Source organism: Xyrauchen texanus, chromosome 2 (genome assembly GCF_025860055.1).
Source record: "Xyrauchen texanus isolate HMW12.3.18 chromosome 2, RBS_HiC_50CHRs, whole genome shotgun sequence".
In the NCBI taxonomy this organism is placed as follows: domain Eukaryota; kingdom Metazoa; phylum Chordata; class Actinopteri; order Cypriniformes; family Catostomidae; genus Xyrauchen; species Xyrauchen texanus.
This window is the reverse complement of record NC_068277.1, coordinates 20334074-20353683: the sequence shown is the minus strand read 5'-3', so window position 1 is coordinate 20353683 and position 19610 is coordinate 20334074. Positions and strand designations below refer to the sequence as shown.

Here is a 19610-nt window from a genome sequence, read left to right as displayed (position 1 = left end):
AACCCTCCCTCACACCAACTATCTCTTCTTGACCTCCCGTCATCTCTCTCTCTCTCTCTCACCTCTCTGGCAGTATCGATTTGGCTCTCGGTCAGTTCACTGATCTCTAGTTGTTCTGCTACCTCTGTGGCTGTGACTTTGGAGTTCTGCAGGGTGTTCACCAGCTGAACGTCATCCAGCAGGGAGCCGGTCGCCTCATTCAGCAGCCTACACACACGTGTGCGCACACATAAAATGGATAATATTTGCTAGTATAAATACCAGGATAATGAACATGCATTGAGAATGCCTTTTAAATTTCAATTAAATTACTGAATTTGAATTGCAGAGGCATACAGGATTTAGAATTTACATTTAAAGCTGGAGCATGTAATTTCAGTGACACTAGCGCCACTGAATGGAATTGCAAAAATTTCTGAATATGCCCCTTGGTTGTTCAAACAGTCAGTTAGTGCAGCCCCCACATTATGCCATTGAGTGCACAGGCAGAGTGCACGGAGGTAGGCAAGTACGTAGTTAGACAGGCAGATAGGCCATCCAATCATTGCATTTGGAAGGGGGATTTTACATGCCTACGACTGCCACAGATAATGTTTTTTTTTTTTTTTTTTTTTTTGTATCAAAGCACTTGATTTATTGATCGCTGTCAGGATGCAAAGAGACTTTCAACCAGTATAACAAAAAATGCTTCTAGTATAAATTGCATACTCTAGCTTTAAGGAAAAATAATTCAAAATAAATAATTAAAAGAAATTAATATAACTGTAAGCATAGTTTTTAGAAATACATTTGATTTTTCAGTATGAATTATCACACAACATGGTTGGTAATTCAATAAATTCAAATGTTAATATATACTCACTGACCACTTTATTAGGTATACCTGTACACCTACATATTCATGTGATTATCTAATCAGCCAAATGTGTGGTAGCAATTTGTAAAAGCATGCAGATATGGGTCAGGACTTTCAGTTAATTTTCACATCAAACATCAGCCTCAGTTTCTGTTCTTGGCTGACAGAAGTGGAACCTGACGTGCGCTTCTGCAGTTGTAGCCCATCTGCCTCAAGGTTCGACATGTTGTGCATTCTGAGATGCTATTCTGCTCACTACAATTGTTCAGAGTGGTTATCTGAGTTACCATAGCCTTTGTGTCAGCTCAAACCAGTCTGGCCATTCTCTGTTGACCTCTCTCATAAACAAGGCATTTCTGGCTGCAGAACTCATTGGATGGGTTTTTTTTTGGCACCATTCCAAGTAAACCCTAGAGACTGTTGTGTGTGAAAATACCAGGAGATCAGCAGTTACAGAAATACTCAAACCAGCCCATCTAGAATCAACAATCATACCATGGTCGAAATCTCTGAGATCACATTTTTTCTCCATTTTGATGGTGATGTGAACATTAACTGAAGCTCCTGACCCATATATGCATGATTTATGCATTGCACTTTTGCCACACATTTGGCTGATTAGATAAACCGCATGAATAAGTAGGTGTACAGGTGTTCCTAATAAAGTGGTTGGTGAGTGTATATTTTTATAAAGTTATCTGAAAACTGCTGGGCACTTCGTGATGTATAGCAAAATCTAATGTTTTTTGTTTTGACAATATAGATCTCAGTTTGAGAAGAAATTTTCTATGTACAGTAGCAATAGAAAAATAGGCATAATCAAAATTAATGATCAATTTTTATTGTCAGAAAAGTTTGTTCCTCTGTTTTGTGGGTGTATAATTTTTTAATTGCAATCCAGTGAATTTCTCTTCCTGTCATTCCAATTTAAATTCAAATAAAACATCCTGTGGGGTGTGGCCAATACAATTTAAATTCCCACTCATTAATCTATAGGGAGCCAATTCTTAAATTTTGCCCAACCCTGATAAATACACTGATGATTGAATAAACACTCTATTATTAGAGTGGCTTTGTATTAAGGTGTTAATGCAGTGCTGGAGCATGTGTGAGTGTGTGTGCAGCCCACCGCAGGATCTCATCCTCCAGCTCTTGGATTTTCCTCTTGCCTGAAGCTATGTTCATAACCAGAGAGTCCTTCTGCTCCTCCAGCTCATGGCGCTCCTTTCTCACCACGATCCCCAGCAGCTGGGCCTCCAGACCCTGACATACACACAGTTACACTTCATCCTCACAGACCTCTTCCCTCGGAGCAAGTGCAATCTTTTGCAGTAAAACACGCACGCACGCACACACACACCTGTTCTTTAACAGCAAAGTTGACAATTGTGGTTTTGGAGGAGATCTCAGGGGTGTAATGAGGGTTGCAGAGTTTAGTGGTCATGTAGAAACGAAATTCAGGACTGTATTCCACCTCTTTATCTCCCAGCTTCAGCAAGAACCTCCCGCCTGCAGAACACACACATAACAAGTAGTAAGTAATCATGAAGCAGACATGTTAATCCAAATCAATTTATAGTACACATATCACAAGGACATTCCATAGACCAGCCACAGCAGGATTCAAACCTACAACCTTTCTGTTACCAGCCCAGAGCTTTCACACCCACATACTGTATAGACTTATAAAAGGTTACTATTTGGAATGTTATATCATGTGTGTGTTTAACAGTAACTGACCAACTCGTGTTAGGGACTTATTGAGGATGGGAGCCAATGAAGGGTCTAGTTCCTCTTGAATATTTTGCAGAAGAACAGGGGAACCAAACTGCACTGCATTCTCCAGGATCCGCAAGAAATCAGGCATCTGCAGGTCTATTATCTTTAATCCCTGAGTGAGAGGGAAAGAGAGAGAAAGACAGAAAAAAAGAGTATAAGGACAAAAAGAAGACACAAGGACATACAGAGGACGAGAGAATGATATCAACTAAGGAGAAAAAAAGAGAAGATAACAATGAGCATAAATATGATTCAAAAGTGATGAGTGGACGTTGGATAAAGAAAATGGGATGTGAACAAGAGGGAGAAGAGCTGGAGGAGGCAGAAAAGAGGCTTCAGCTCTGTCATTTTGTTATTGTTCGTAAATGTCAGCGTTTAACTGTAGCATGTGAACGGCACTCACCGCTCCAGACACTCACCATTAAATATGAAAAAAGACCTGCAAAGAGAAGGAAAAGGAGACACAGAGAGAGAGAGAGAGAGAGAGAGAGAGGGACAGAAGACTGAAGCTGCACAGCAAATTATCCTGAGAAATAAGAGATTGTACGCAAGTGTGTGTCCTTCTGTATCTCCTTCTGAGAATACCCAATTATCCCACATATCTATCTATCTATCTGTCCGTCCGTCCATCCATCCATCCTGTGTCTATCTCACTGCCAATGTGTTAAATCTCTCCTTGGTACAGCAAACAATACAATATTTCCACTCCAGCACAAAAGACAGAGTGTGTATATTAATGTGCAACTGTTTTCAAAGGGGGTCATAAATGGAAGGTGTGTTCTGTTGAAGGAGACGCAGCCTCAAAGGAGAGGTAGTTTTAAAGTCACAGGAGAGTTTGAGATTGCGTTTGGAGAATGTGCACTCTAATTAAGGGCTCTGAAAACAACCCGTATGCAGGAAAGATGGTGAGTCATGTGATGAGGTGTTGTGACCCTGAGCAGGTAATGTTACACTGATTGTGGGTTATGTTCTCAGTGGAGAAGTAGATCTAATGCTGTCTTGTTTCAGTCCTTTTCTGACATCCATAATTGCTATCAGTATTTTTTATGCAATCTTTATTCCCTTAAATTGCCTCTATGAACACGTAGAATGAAAAGAAGAGAGTGCAAAGTGTATGTGTCCATGAAATATTCACTCTTTTAGACTCCATGTTCTTAATCCACTTTAGCGCTTGTCCTTGAGGGTCCACCATTAGTGGCCATCTGTGGGGAAGGAGAAATAGAGAGAGAGAGAGAGAGAGAGAGAGAGAGAGAGAACAGCCAGAAAGAAACATTAGCTCTCTCTATAAATGCATATCACATTATCCATAAATAGGCTACTCATCATAATCCATAATCTCAAAATGCCGTTAATCATTTTGGTGTGAGTGTGAGGGGGATGGAAATTAGCATTAATGAACAATCAGAGAAAACTGACCTTATTATTATCTTAAGCTAATTATTCTCCAATCACTATTCATTACTGCCCATTATTCATGAAATATCATCATTATTCTAATTAGCATTATGGGATTGGCTCTCTGAGACTGACCGGTTGCCACGGGTGACGATGACTCCATTCTCAGTGGAGAAGGCATCAGACGGGAGGCCTTGGATGTTCCACTCGCGCACTGCCGTGGGTTTAGACAGGAACACCGCAAAACTGAACCCTGGAGAACATGGCACATCCAATTCTCTCACCTAGAGATGAAAAGGTTAGTGGAAGATTGGGGCAAGGACATTTGAATGAAAAGAAAGTGAAATAAAGTGTCAGAGCCATCATCCTCATAACATAATAAAACTGTAAAGTGGACAGAACGATGCAATACTAAAAAAAAATTCCCTGCAAAATGACAGCACATTACTGGAATTGCTCTTGTCTAGACACATCTAATGTCTGCTTGACACATGTATCAATAAACCAGAAGCCATAAGCCTTAACCCAGAGCCTATATCGTGTGCTAAAGACAGACGAATTAGTGGTGTTTGCTAAGGCAAGCATCACTATTATTATTGCTCATACTTAGGGTTATGGTTCTGAACAAACAGCCAACCCTAAACATTACATTTAGACATGAATGATACCTTAATTTGTTGTTGAAGAGAGGTGTGCTTATACTTGTCCATGCAATCAAACTTATGATTTAACAGGGGAAAAAAGTCGCAGACTTAAATTAAAAAGGAGACACGGTGAATCACGTGACGCAATGCAAGTTTCAGACGTTTGAACGGCGAGCTCTGCGCACTTTGCTAGTTTTAATACTTTTTGTGTCATAAACTGGTGAGACTCTATACTCTCTGATTCTTAACTGTTCTAGGAAGACAATATGTCAAATAATTCAAAATTCTCGGGCTCTGGAGACATTAAAAGACACTTATGTGCTCAAGCTGAAGCCCCGAGCAGCAGGCCACAAGCCAGGGAGTCGATTTGGGAATTCACTGAGATGGTTATAAGAGTGGCAGATGTTGAGAAACGGATTATCTGGAGTCATCGGAGAGGGAATTAGCTGTGTAAGGAGGGGTGCCAATGTGTTTGCATTCAAAGGCAAAGAGCAAATGTATGATCTTTGAGAAAATCAACACATGAACTTTCTCACAATTAGCAACTCTTCCTGAGGCACCACACCCCAATGAGCAAAGATTGCAAATTCACACCTCATTGTTGCCCTTCCACATCTGTCCCATTCTCTCCCCTCTCCTCCTCCATTCCCCTTCAGCTCAGATTCACCTCAAACTCACCTAAGATCTGAATGTAACAAAATATCATATCTGATACAAATAATGTAACTAGGCATGTTTGGTATCATTTAAAATGTCTCAGTGCAATTGGTATAGTGATCTTTTTCCCACGTTTGTAAAACTTAAATGACAACAAAGTTACAAGGTCTTTGCCAAATACTTAATATTTCTTGAGGTCTATCCCCCTCCTTGAAGGTTAAACCCCAGGAAGCCAAGAACCCATTTACCCCCAAATTCTCATTGTTCAAAGGATAATAACATTTGGTACACAAAAGCTTTAATGTAGGAGGTAGCCACTTAATGACTATCAGTTTGAATCACATTAGAAACTGATCAAAAGGTCAATGAACAGAAGAGGATTCAGAGTAATCAATAATTTAAAAGATTAAAATAAAAGAATGTTCAGAAAGTAATTAGAGCCTTAATCTATATTAGAGATCAATATAAAATTGGAGTCAGATTATATAAAATTAATAACGGGATGAATTTGTAAAGTGCAAATTATTAATGATAACTGTTTTACTTCAGCACTCAGAAAAGACAGAACAACGCAGAGACCTTCAAGGGGCCAATCTATTTATTTTTTGCAGTTTACCCGAATTTTTGCAGCTGCTAATCTGCTAGTGACCAAGGCGGACTTGGAGTGTGTTTGGGAAAAGTTGGAAGATATGGAGAATCATAATTCGGCAGAATAACGTCCACATTTTTGGAATTCCTGTGCGAGCAGAGGGTCAGAATATGGTGGAATTTCTGGACAGGCTCTTACCGAGTCTGCTCGACCTAACAGGACATAAGATGGAAATCGAGCAAGCTCATAGAGTTCCGGCTTGACGATCCGCTGAGGGCGACGTTCCCCGATCAATTCTGGCCAAATTTCTGAGATCATCCGATAAAGATCTTGTGTTGAGCAAGGCGAGGAGTAAAGGAAGGCTTTCTTGGAAGAACCACAACATTTTCTTTTTTCCAGACTTTGAAAATTTGACAAGAGAAAACGTGATCAATTCAAAGAATGCAAGAAACTCTTATATCAATGGAAGGTCGCTTTTACACTGATGTTCCCGGACAAATTGAGAATATATGCCAAGGATGGCCGCAAAGTATTTACATGTCCTCATTTGTTACACTCATGTAGCAGTTGAATGGGCTGGCTCACTGAACATTCGTTTGACTGTCCGAGGAAACTGAACGGCCATTTTTAATAAAACAATTTTTGTGGTGGTTACACTAACGGCTGAAGCTTGTTTTGTGGAGGAACACACCTTCAGGAAAGTTATGTGTATGAATCTACATGTTCTTTGTGTTTATCCTGCCTATTGGCTGGAATTTGTTTAATAGATTTTCTTCTGTTATGTAATTCTGTCTCACAAAATGTATATGGAAACACCGGACTTGAGCAATCCAATGGCAAAGATGTCACGGGGGCTCTCGTAGGCATACATGGATTGTTTGAGTTTGGAGGGATGGATGCCAGTTGGTGCTGTCGTGCACGGGGTTAATGCACACGTTTTTCTTTTTTCTGTTTGTTTGGTTCAGAGGGAAGTTTGGGGTTTTATTGTTGCACTAATGTTGGAATGTGGTCTTTATAATTTTATTTTTGACACACAATCTATATTTTTTTATATGTCAAAATGTCATATGTTAATATGAGAGGATTGTCTCTCTCCACGTGGAATGTGAATGGATTGGGGCACCCCATAAAAAGAAGAAAGGTTATTTCTTTCCTTAAACGTAAGAATTATGATATAGTGTTTCTTCAAGAAACACAAATCTCCCAGCAGGAAGCTGAAAAATTTGGGAAGATATGGGGTGGGCGTGTTTTCTTTAGTGCTGGCTCAAGTAAGAGCAGGGGAGTCATTACACTGATAAGTAAACATGTACAATTCAAAGACTTAAATCCTTTGATGAACTCAATCCTTGATCCTTGTGAAGCAAAAGTATGCAAGTCTCCTAGAGAAACATTGACTATTCACAGGATGTGTAAAAAACTTTGTCTTGCAGATATTTGGAGACTTTTGAACCCATCTGGTAGGGACTATAAATTATTTTTATCAGTCCATAAGATTTATTCTAGAATAAATGTTTATAGAATTTTTATTATATCTAAGTCCCTCACTTCATCTGTTGTTCATTGCTCAATTAGAAACATCTTAGTCTCAGATCACGCCCTGGTGAGTTTAGAGATGTTACCACATATGAAGAAAAATAAATCTTTTCAATGTATCCCTTTTGCAAAATCCTGAATTCCAAATAATGTTAAAGGCTGAAATCAATATTTATATGGAGACCAAATGGTCCTCAGTATCCTCTGTGGGTGTGGCTTGGGAGGCACTTAAGGTGGTTCTTAGGGGGGAGATCATACAGAATGCCTCATTCATCAAAAAAATCCAAAGCACACAAACTTGTGGAGTTGGAAGGGAATTTTAAAAGTGCTGAGGCAGAGCTGATGGGCTCAGAGAATTGAACCGATTGAAATACAGACATAATATTATTTTGTCAAGGAAGGTGGAGGTTTGGTTTTTCAGGGAAAGACTGTAATACTTTGAATCAGGGGACAAAGCAGGGAAGCTTTTTTAGATATATAAAGCAGAGAGAGTCTTTTCCACCATTCCCTCAGTGAAATCTGCTTGTGGTGAAAATGTACCACAGCCACTGATATTAATAATGCTTATAAATAATCTTGATCTTTATAGTTCCACATCTTTGTCTACTGAGGAAGATATTATACATTTTTTGGAAGCATTAGAACTCCCTAAATTGACTGACTTGAGATAAACTTGGAGGAGCTTGGTGAGGTAATTAAGGCCTTGACTACAGGCAAGGCTCTGGGGCCAGATGGCTTTGAAAGCAGAATTTTTTAGATCTTTTGCTACAGAACTGGCTCCACTTTTGTTTTTTAGTTTAAATGGAATCATTAAATAATTGAAAGCTTCTGCCAACCATAACAAAAGCCCAAATCAGTCTGATTATTAAAAAGGACAAAGATCCACGTGAGTGTAAGAGTTACCATTCAATTTCCCTGATCTAGCTAGATGTAAAAATATTGTCAAAAATTCTGGCTAACCGCTTAAGTTATGACATCTCTTATACATATAGATCAGGTGGGGTTTGTGCAGGGCTGCAGCTCATCTGATAACATTAGGTGTTTCATCAATATTATGTGGTCAGTGGTGAATGATCAGACTCCGGTCACTGCTATCTTACTTAACACTGAAAAGGCATTTGATATGGTAGAATTAACCATTAGCAGCCGCGATAAGAAGGGAAGATGATTTTCCAGGGGTGGTGGCGGGTGGTATGGCGCATTAGCTTTTGCTTTACGCAGATTATATTTTATTATTTTTCTCCAACCCCATTAGATTCCTATGGGAATAATCCTTAGAATTATTAAGTCATTTTCTACATTTTCAGGATACAGAGTCAATTGGTCTAAATCTGAAACTTTGGCTCTGACAGTTTACTGCCCAATAACGGGGATGCAAAGGTGCGGCTTATGCAATTCAAGATTTTACATCGATTCTATTGGACCCCGCTCTAGATTGTATAGGCTTGGTCTTAAAGACACACCCACCTGCTGGCAATGCCAATCAGAAGATGGAGACACAACCCATATGTTGTGTTCTTTCTTATTTATATGTTATATGTCTTTATATGTCTACAAATCTATAAAAAAGGAGACATGCGGGTAGACTCATTTGAGCAAGCAAACACATAACACTGCTATAGAAACCAACTAGTAATAGTCATAGCGACCATCTAGAATGCCTTAAAGGAATATTCCGTGCTCAACATATGTTAAATTCACAATGGGAATGAATGGGGCCAATTTTTGGAGGGTATAAATGCAGAAATGTGAAGCTTATAATTTTGTAAAAGCGCTTACATTAATTCTTCTGTTAAAACTCATGTATTATTTAAGCTGTAAAGTTTTTTAAATCTTCAGTCATTTTAGGGTTTTAGGATTTGTTTACATTACGTCATCATGTCAATGATATTGTAAAATTGGCTATAATTTTACACAAAAAAGGTTGGCAAGCAATTTGATCACACTAAAATAATGTTAACATGCACATTGTTTATGTCTTGTGGCTATACTTCTATACTATTTGAGTATTTTAACGTTTACAGATTGTCACCATTAACTTCCATTGTAAGTGCCTCACTGGAACCCAGATTTGGGCAGATTGGGCAATGAGGGGCAAGTCAATTTATTTTTGTGGCAATCAATATATATGCCACAAATGCTGTCGACTGAGCTTAACTTGTATTCAACTTGTATTCAATATTCCTTTAACAACTGCATAGCCATGCCATGGATGGATGGTTGATTACTGATTGATTGGCACCTGTTTCATCCATATATTTGTGACCAGCTCATCTCTGTAGTTAGACAGGAAGGGGCCCATGTAGGACAGAAAGGCAGCAGCCAGCAAGCAGTCACCCACCAGACAGGACATGTTCATCTCCAGACCCTGATCACACATACACAATCACATCAGAGACATTCGCCTGCAGTTTATGCATATACAAAACTGGTGACTGGAGTCTGTGTGTGCTTGGACATACAGCTACTGTCTCCTCCCAGCGGACTCTCTCTCCTGCCAGCCCAGACACCAGCTTTCCAGCCCGGTCCAGTTTCAGCTCCATGTCCTCAGATTTCCTCCGTAGCTCCTCTTTCTGAGACAGCTTTTCATCATATTGTCCCTTTAACTGATCTAGCTTCTCTCCTACCTACACACACACAATGTTATTAGCACAATATCACTCACACACGTATACACACATATAACCTATTGCTGGGTGGACCGACACACACACACACACACACACACACACACACACACACACACACACACACACACACACACACACACACACACACACACACACACACACACACACACCTCTCGGAGTTTGCCCTGGGCATCAGCTAGTGCGCCCTGTTTCTCAGCCAGTTGAGTCATTGCTCCATTCAGCCTGGCTCTCTTTGGCTCTACCACCCTGAAGATTCGGCCATAAACCTGACACAAACACACACATGTGCATAGTATCAGAGCATATAAAAATTGCAGGTTTCAATGTCACACTCTTAGAAGCTTTGTTGGTTGAAAATGTTTTATACAAATACAGAGGCTCATCAAAATGTATGAATGTCATTGCATTATATAACAAAATATCAATCCAAGTGGCATTTATTTGAAAGATAGCACAAACAGACTTTTCAAGCAAAACATTTTACAAATATAACAATAGTTTCGTTAAAACAATAGAAATGTTATTTAAGTGGTTACTCTGATAGAACACCAGTGTGAACTTGATGGGAACTGACTTCATACATCTGCTAACAATGAATTTGTGACCAGCTGAGTTATATATTTTAGTTATTGCATTATTTGTTGTGGGAAAATCTAATAAAATGAAATTCATAAATTTTTTAAGTATGGCTTAAGTGTTCAAAAGTGCCTAAATGTCTTTATGGAACACTGTATTGTGTAAGGGTTAATAAATTTGTCTGTCTTTTTGTGTACCTCCATGGCCCTGACCCACATGCAGAGGGACTTGGCAGCGAGCGAGACACGTCCGATGATCTCAGGCTGGAAGTCGGGCTGCGTGCAATACTGCCCGATGGTCCTCAGCACACGGTCAGAGATGTTATCCTTATCAAAATTCACCAACTGCTTAATGAAGTTGCCCTCTCCTAAAACAAATGGCTTGAGTTCAGCCTCAAGCAACCACATATTTTATTCTGTTCTGCAATCTGTTCTGTGGCTCTGTGCTTTTACTGTATTATGCTGACCTTTTTAAATATATCCAGGCATACTAATGAATCAACCAACCTCCTGTTGTCAGTCTTTTTTTTTCTGTTTGGCTTATGTGATTTGGGTTGTACAGTAGTCTGGTATGGATTTCATGGCTGGGTCAATGCCTAAATCCTTGTGTGACATCATGTTATGGAATGATTTAATAAAGATTTGGAACTTTCTCTTTTTCATACCCAGTTGTCTCTTGGCCTCTGCCCAGGTTGGTTCACATCCTCTGAGGATCATAACCGCCTGCATGACTGTCTCCACCAGAGCTGGAGGTCTTCCATAAGACTTGATCTCCGTCATGTCTTTCTTATTTAGTGACTCAAGAGCCTGTAGAAAAACCGCGACATGTTTAACCCTTCGCAATTACTGATGAAAACATTATGTATTCAATCCACATATTTAGTTATGGTAGATAACATTATAGTTTTATAATGTTGAAAGTAATGGTTGCATGAAAGAAGAATGACCTTCATGGCTTCCTCTAGAGCAGGAACTGCTTCATCTAGATCTCTCTGAGCATTCTCTGCCATGGCCTTACACTTGATTTCCTCTGCTTCAATTTTTTCACTGTGAGCGCCCACTGCCTACACACACACACACACACACACACACACACACACACACACACACACACACACACACACACACACACAAATACACAGCCGACAATTCTAGAAGATTATAAATATCACAAGAATACACCCCACCAGAAAACAACTGAAATGCACTCAAACACACTGTTACCAAACACTCATTCCCAGATACTCACAATCATCAGAACGCACACCAGCTAGCAATAAAGAACATAAACAAAAGACGCCAACACACACACCTTCTGCTGTTCATCAGCCTCTCTCTTTTGCTGCACAATGACAACCAGATATTCCTCACACTGTTTTTGGAACTCTGCCACTTTTATCTTGGCTTCCTCCAGCTCCACAGACATGGCCTCCACCTTACTGCGTGTGTCGTCGATCTTAAACAAACCGTTCCTCAACTTAGACACTTGCTCTCCAAGCTCATTGCTCTTCTCAGACAGCAACCTGAGGGGAAAAAAAGAGCAAGTTTTCAGGACAAACACTTTGTTTTAGTTAGTTTAGGAGATTTTGGACAGACGGCAATGAATGGAAACAGGAGACTATAAAATTTGTAATCTTTACAACTGCTAAAAGTGACCACAGGAAGGAGAAATGGACAAGAAAATAAATCAACAAGTGTGTTTGATTCCTACTTCTTGTATCCAGAAACCAGCTCCAGGTAGTTGGTGGGTGTGACGTAATTGTGTCTCTTCAGTTCTACTTTCATTCTGTGAGAGTACAGGGCCACTGACTGGTGCACGGTCACGAAGATACTGGCAACTTTATTCTTGATCTATGAAGCCACCAGAGAAATTACTTTAAATAAGCTGTGGTAACTTGTTTCAAACAAACCTTACTCAAAGTCACAACAGAAGTATGCTAAACCCAGTTTAATCCTAAAAAAACATAAAAAAAAACACTAGGCCTGAACTCTCTCCATATGATGTCTCAATAGAGAACCTTCCATCTAAAAGGAAACGTACAGTGCTGAAGGATAAGTGAGCTAAAACGTCTCATCACTTGAAATTACATTTATCTTTTGATTCAATAACTCACAGCCACTAAGACAAGCAGTCAAAGACTACAAAGTATTGTCCAGGAGTGAGTGTCATTGACATTATTGTACTTGTGTAGCTCGTAAAAGAGAGTCTCTGTATAGTGATTAACGAGTAATATTTTGGTCTGTTCTCACCCAATACCAAATGGATCGCATCAGAAGACATTGATTAAACCACTGGAGTCTGATGTATTACTTTTATGCTGCCTTTATCTCCTTTTTGGAGCTTCAAATCCCTGGCCACCATTCACTTGCATTGAATGGACATACGGTGCTGAGATATTCTTCTAAAATCTTAATTTGTGTTCATACACACCTGGGATGTCATGAGTGTGTGTAAATGATGAGAGAATTTTCATTTTTGGGTGAACTATCCTTTTAACTTGTATTAAACCCAGAATATTCCTTTAACACATATTAAAGGGTTCATGTGTTTTGTTTCATTTATGTGTCTCACCCCATCCACGTCCCCTAAAGAGAGTCCATCCAAACATCTTTCCGCCACTTCCATAAGAGCGTCACGTGGCCATTCACAAAACCAGTCTATTGTCGTGCAGTTCACCAATGCTGGATACTGTCGAATACGGTTCCTAAAAACACACACACAAAAACAAACAAACAACCAAGCCTTAGTTATAATAAGCTCACCTATCTAGAATGGTTTTGTTCTGTAGACAGGTCAAGATGCTATATATTAATTTGTCACAAACACCAATATCACCTATCGATCCAGTAAGTCTTTTTAATGTCACACTAGTACCAGACCAATCAGAGTGAGTGCTTGTCATATTTATTGAGTCAGGGCCTTGCGTGTCACGTTACACACAACTACCTCCTTCATGTGATGGCAGATGCAAATGAGTGATTAACGAGAACATTTCCCATGCATGTTGGAAGTGTGACAGATGTAATTACAGGAGTTTTTGCTGGTCATATACCTATTATTTGTCATTATTTGTGATATATTCTCAGTTGACTTTGGTTTGCGTACTTTTATTTTGAAATTTCTTGATAAAGTTCCTGTTCCCCAGTCGTGTTCATATGTCCTGTTTTCCATCCATGTTTATGTGTCTGGTTTTCATTGGTTCATTGTTTGATTACTTTGATTCAGTTCTAGATTGTCATTGGTCTTAGTTAATTTTCTTGTTATCTTGTTTTAGAGTTCTGTTTGTTCATTGGCCTTTGTTACCCATGTCTTGTGTGTTTTTAAACCCTCATGTTTGCCTTTGTCGGGGGTCAGGTAGTGTACATGTAACTGTTCTGTTCAAGTTTAGTCTAGTCCGTGTACTTGTAACCTCATGGTTTTGTTTTGCTCTAGCGTAGTAGTAGTAGTAGTAGTAGTAGTAAAGTCTAGTTTGGTCCTTGGTTTCTTGTTTCTTTCTCTTTTATAGTTAGGGATTCTGGTTTCACGTTTGTAGAATAAAACTGCATTTGGGTTCATCTCAACTTTATTATCTTCGTCTCTGCCTGTTTTGTCAACATCGTTACATTATTATTGCTCTTTCTTGCTCTCTTTATTTTTTCTTGCTTGTTGCAATACAAATGTGATGTTTTTTTTGTCATTAAAATAAAGCCACTGAGGCTGAAACTGAGTGAGACACAGCCAGCTAAAGACAGGGAGAAGTAAAAAGAGAAAGTGAAAGGAAGCCAAATATACTATATCTTTTAGAATTACATTTGTGAGTTTATGACAATATGCAGTAAAGAGATTTTAGGAGGGCAGAGCTTTGTCTTCCTGATGTGTGTAAAATGACAGAGGCAGAGAAATGTACTTCTCTTTTTTCATCTAATTTCACACAGTTGTATCTTTCATCCACTCTGAACTCAAACACTGAATCATCAGTTGATTCACGAGCAGCTATATTGTTTGCGAGTCTGTTCGGTAAAACTGTATATTGCCGTTCACAGCATTCACTGTAAATCAAGCACTCAGATAGAGATCTAAAGCTAAAAGAAGCCACAGGATGGATCTCAATGTTAGCATGGAAATCAAGGCTGACTAAGATATTTGAGCATGTTAGACTATAAGCAGTAGGCGTGCATGTGTTGTATTACAGACAGCTATATTAAATCTATGCACATTTTATTTGTGGAGACCATGCTGGAGTGGTAGTGGGCAACAGTCATGCCCCAGCTGGGATCTGGTATTTATATTCCCATGAAATATCTCTGATGTAGAAAAGAGGGAGAGAGAGAAAGAGAGAGAGGGTGCTAGTACATAACAAGTACAGTATGTCTTTGCCTGCCAAAACATGAAGGACAGTGAGTGACTTTCTCTTGTATCTCTATCACTAAACTTATGCCATCGTTATATTATTGGCACATTTAGTCTTAAAGGAATACGCAAGGTTCAATACAATTAAGCTCAATTGTCAGCCTTTGTGGCATAATGTTAACTTCAACTTGTGCCTCCTTTTCTTAAAAAAAAGAAAAAAAAAGAAGAAGAAACAAAAATCTGGTTTACATGAAGACACTTAAAATGGAAGTGAATGGAGCCAATTCGTAAAGGTTAAAATACTCACTTTTTTAAAAGTATAGCCACAAGACATAAACTACAAGTGTGTTAACATGATTTTAGTGTGATAAAATCATTTAACTTTTTCTGTGTAATGCTGTATCCAATTTTAAAACTTTGTTGCCATCATGATGTAAAGTTGTAAACCTTGTAATTCTGGTAATTTAGTAGTCCACCGCAAAAACGATGATTTAAACAACTTTACAGCTCAAATAATACACAAGTTGTAACAGAAGAATTCATGTAAATGCTTTTTTCTTTTATTATAAGCTTCACATTTCTGCCTTTAAACCCTCCTCACTGTAACCTTTTTTTTCCAGATATTTTTTTTTTTATTGATTCACATATATGAAAAAGTAAAACAAAACATATATACAAACAATCAGTCTTAACCCCCACTATTACCCCTCCCACTCCCAATCCCACCCTGACCCCAACAACATCACAGTGGTCTCAAATGATATAAACACACACACACCAAAAATAACTAGATAAATAAACTAATAAAAAAACATAATAATAATAATAATAACATATCCATATATGACAAACACCTGCCCCATTTTTCCACGAACATGTTGTACCTTCCCATTCATCTAAATGCCCCTTCCTCAAAGGCTGCCACCCTTCCCATCTCCGAGCGCCACTCCTGAAAAGAGGGTGCTTCAGCTCCTTAAAATGATCTGCCTGGCGATCATGACACTGGTTAAGACCCAGCTCTTTATGTGTCTACTTTCAATGTCGATTACCGCCCCATCGCCCAAGATACAGAGTCTGGGGCAAAATGACAGCCGAGTGCTGTGGAACACATGGCACACGAGACTCTGAAACTTTAACCAAAACAACACACCCCAGAAAGACATGGGTTATGTCTCCATCCTCTAATTGGCATCGCCAGCAGGTGGGTGTGTCTTTAAGACCAAACCTATACAACTCAGAGGGGGTCCAATAGAACAATGTAAAATCTTGAATTGTATAAGGCGCACCCTTGCTTCTCTAGATGCATTTTTAATTTTTACTAGCCCGTTGTCCCTCCAATTCCAAGTTGAAATCTATCTCGCATAACTCTTGAGAGTGGTTGAGGCTCCGTCCGCCAGACTCCAAATTAACAAGGAGCAATGATGCCTCATTACCTTTTCCAAAAGCAGTAATCACCTCTCCTAAAATATCTGCTTCTTTAGGGGGGTAAATGCTACTCCCAAAATAGTACAGAGCAAGTGGTGCAACTGTAAATACCAAAAAAACTGAGAACAGAAAGGAGACTTTTTAATGCATAGTTTGGGGTTTAGCCATAAGCTTGAGGCAACATTTAGATAAATATCTTAATTAAACACTCTGGACACTTTTGTCCATACCGAGTGCAAATGTGAAATAACGGGGTGTGATTTAACTTTTCTGGTTAGATTGATAGAAAGGCTTTGCAATGGCAAAATCAGAACCAAAAATCTGTTCAATACAGAACCAGGGAGGAGCTCTTTCAGGTGGAAGTGACCAATGAGGTGAATGTCTTCACAAAATCTTGGGTAGGCCTATCCCACCTTTGTCAATCGGCCTATGTAGCTTACTAAAATGTGATATGGGACACTAGCCATTCCAAATGAAGAACTTCATTATGCTCTCAAATTGCTTGAAATAAGAGAGGGGGACATCTATAGGGAGTGACTGTATCAGGTAGTTGAATTTTGGATTACAGTTCATTTTAATATCATTAACCTTCCCAATCATCGATAAATGTAATGAAGCCCACCTGTCCACATTGCTCGAAAACCTTTTATTAAAGGGTAAAAATAAACTAACTAAATCAGACAAATTATCTGGGAATAAAATACCCAAATACGTAATGCCCTGTTGGGCCACTGGAAGGTGCCCGGCTGGAAGGCCATTACTGGACAGTACACTGTCAAAGCAAAAGCTTTGGATTAAGACCAATTGACTTTGTATTCTGAGAACTTGGAATAGTAATTAATAATTCTGTGGAAACAAGGCAGAGATCTAATATGGTCAGAGACAAATACTAAAATATCATCTGCATAAAGCAGAAGCTTATGCGCCATACCTCCCACCATCACCCCTGGAAAATCATCCCCCTTTCTTATCACGGCTGCTAATGGTTCCAAGGCAAGACAGAACAATAATGTGGAAAGAGGGCAGCCCTGCCAGGTGCCCCTATCCAGAGTAAAATAATCTGAAATTAATCCATTTGTTTGTACTGCTGCTACATGGTTTCTATAAAGTAACTTGATCCAACCAATAAACGTACTCCCAAACCCATACATTTGCAAAATCTTTACAAGATAAGCTCATTCTACCATATCAAAAGCCTTTTCGGCATCAAGTGAGATTGCAGTGACCGGGGTCTGATCATTTGCCACTGACCACATGATATTTATGAAAAGCCTAATGCTATCAGAAGAGCTATGACCCTGAATAAACCCCACCTTATCTATATGTATAAGAGATGTCATAAATTTACTTTAATCGATTAGCTATCTAGCCGGATCAGGGAAATTGAATGGTAACTTTTACAATTGCTTGGATCTTTGTTCTTTTTAAGACAAGTCAAGTAATTTTTTTTTGTATAGCGCCTTTCACAACACACATCATTTCAAAGCACCTTTACAGAAGATCAGGCATTAACAGGAGATAAAACTGTAATATCTACATGTCTTAGATTCATAATTGTGTTGTTTGTTAAAATACGATTGTGTATTGTGCTTAAAAATAAGTAATTAAATAATAATTGTATTTATAACCTTTTTAAGAATCAATTTTAGGGAGTTCTAATGGTTCCACAAAGTTTCTAATATCTTCATCAGTAGACAAAGGTGTGGAACTATAAAGATCAAGATAGAACTCTTCAAAGGCATTATTAATATCAGTGGCCGAGGTAAATATTTCACCACCACAGATTTCACTTTCACTTTGAATGGTAGAAAAAGACACTCTCTGCTTTATATATCTAGTCAAAAGCTTCCCTGCTTTATCCCCTGACTCAAAATATGACTGTCATGCCCTGAATAACCAAAACTCCACTTTCCGCAATAAAATGGTATTATATCTGTATTTGCCATAAGACGACATTCGACACTTCAGCTCTGCCTCGGCACTTTTCATATTCCCTTCCTATTCCAGTTCTCGTGCTTTGTATTTTTTTTTATGAATGATGCATACTTTTTGATCTGACCCCTAAGAACCGCCTTAAGTGCCTCCCAAGCCATGCCCATAGAGGACACTGAGGACCAGTTGGTCTCCATATAGACATTGATTTCAGTCTTTAACATTTGTTGGAAATCAGGATTTTGCAAAAGGGATACATTAAAGCACCAGCTGTATGATTTATTTTTCTCCATATGTGGCAATACTTCTAAACTCACCAGGGCGTGATTGTGAGAATAAGATATTTCCAATTGAGCAATCAACAACAGATGAAATGAGGGACTTAATGATATATTAAAAACAAAATCTATTCTTGAATAAATCTTATGGGCTGATGAAAAGAATGTATAGTCTCTACCAGATGGGTTCAAAATTCGCCAAATATCTGCAAGACCAAGGTTTTACACATCCCGTGAAGTGTCAATGTTGCTCTAGGGGGCTTGCACACTTTTGCTTCACTATGATCAAGGACTGAGTCCATCAAAATATTATAGTCTCCTCCCAATATTATATCATGAGGGGTGCCAACGGCTTGCAACATCCCTTCAAGATCTATAAAAAAGCCCTGATCATCAACGTTAGGTGCGTAAATATTAGCCAAAACCAACCTTTGCCCCTGAATTTCTGCTAAAACAATAATGAATATTCCTAATTTATCTTTAATCTGTTTGAGACATTTGAATTGTAGATGTTTAATTATCAATGTAAAGACTCCCCTGCTCTTACTTGAGCCAGTACTAAAGAAAACATGTCCCTCTCATAGATTCCTGTGAGGAAAGATGTGTTTCTTGAAGAAACACTATTTCATATTTCTAACACTTAAGAAAATAAATAACCTTCCTTCTTTTTATGGGGTGCCCCAACCCATTCATATTCCACATGGAGAAAGATAACCCATTCCTATTAACATTTTGATATTATAGAAAAAATTAATTGCAAATTGTATAAATAGAAAATAATTACGAGAGCCACCGTGACAACTTTGCCTTCAGATTGCTGTCTTCTGCACAAATTTTGTGAGGCAAAATTACATATCAGAAAATACTTTGTAAAAACAAACCCCAACCAACAGGCAGAAAAAACACAAAGAATGTGTATATTCAATCACAGAACTGTCTCGAAGGTGTGTTCCTCCAAAAAACAAA

General features: G+C 38.7%; 1 protein-coding gene across 1 annotated transcript in view; it reads right to left on the bottom strand.

The window, feature by feature from the left end:
- Window positions 1–19610, bottom strand: part of dnah2 (dynein, axonemal, heavy chain 2) — a 259741-nt gene that overhangs the window by 21713 nt on the left and 218418 nt on the right. Inside the window, exons 58-72 of the mRNA XM_052139940.1 lie at window positions 13252–13384; window positions 12391–12530; window positions 11992–12202; window positions 11627–11743; window positions 11345–11486; window positions 10878–11047; window positions 10254–10370; window positions 9916–10080; window positions 9696–9821; window positions 4166–4314; window positions 3771–3837; window positions 2597–2747; window positions 2217–2365; window positions 1986–2119; window positions 63–207 (exon numbers count right to left, since the gene is read on the bottom strand). Of these exons, the coding sequence (XP_051995900.1) occupies window positions 63–207; window positions 1986–2119; window positions 2217–2365; window positions 2597–2747; window positions 3771–3837; window positions 4166–4314; window positions 9696–9821; window positions 9916–10080; window positions 10254–10370; window positions 10878–11047; window positions 11345–11486; window positions 11627–11743; window positions 11992–12202; window positions 12391–12530; window positions 13252–13384 (2116 nt within the window). The remainder of the gene's footprint in view (window positions 1–62; window positions 208–1985; window positions 2120–2216; window positions 2366–2596; window positions 2748–3770; window positions 3838–4165; window positions 4315–9695; window positions 9822–9915; window positions 10081–10253; window positions 10371–10877; window positions 11048–11344; window positions 11487–11626; window positions 11744–11991; window positions 12203–12390; window positions 12531–13251; window positions 13385–19610) is intronic.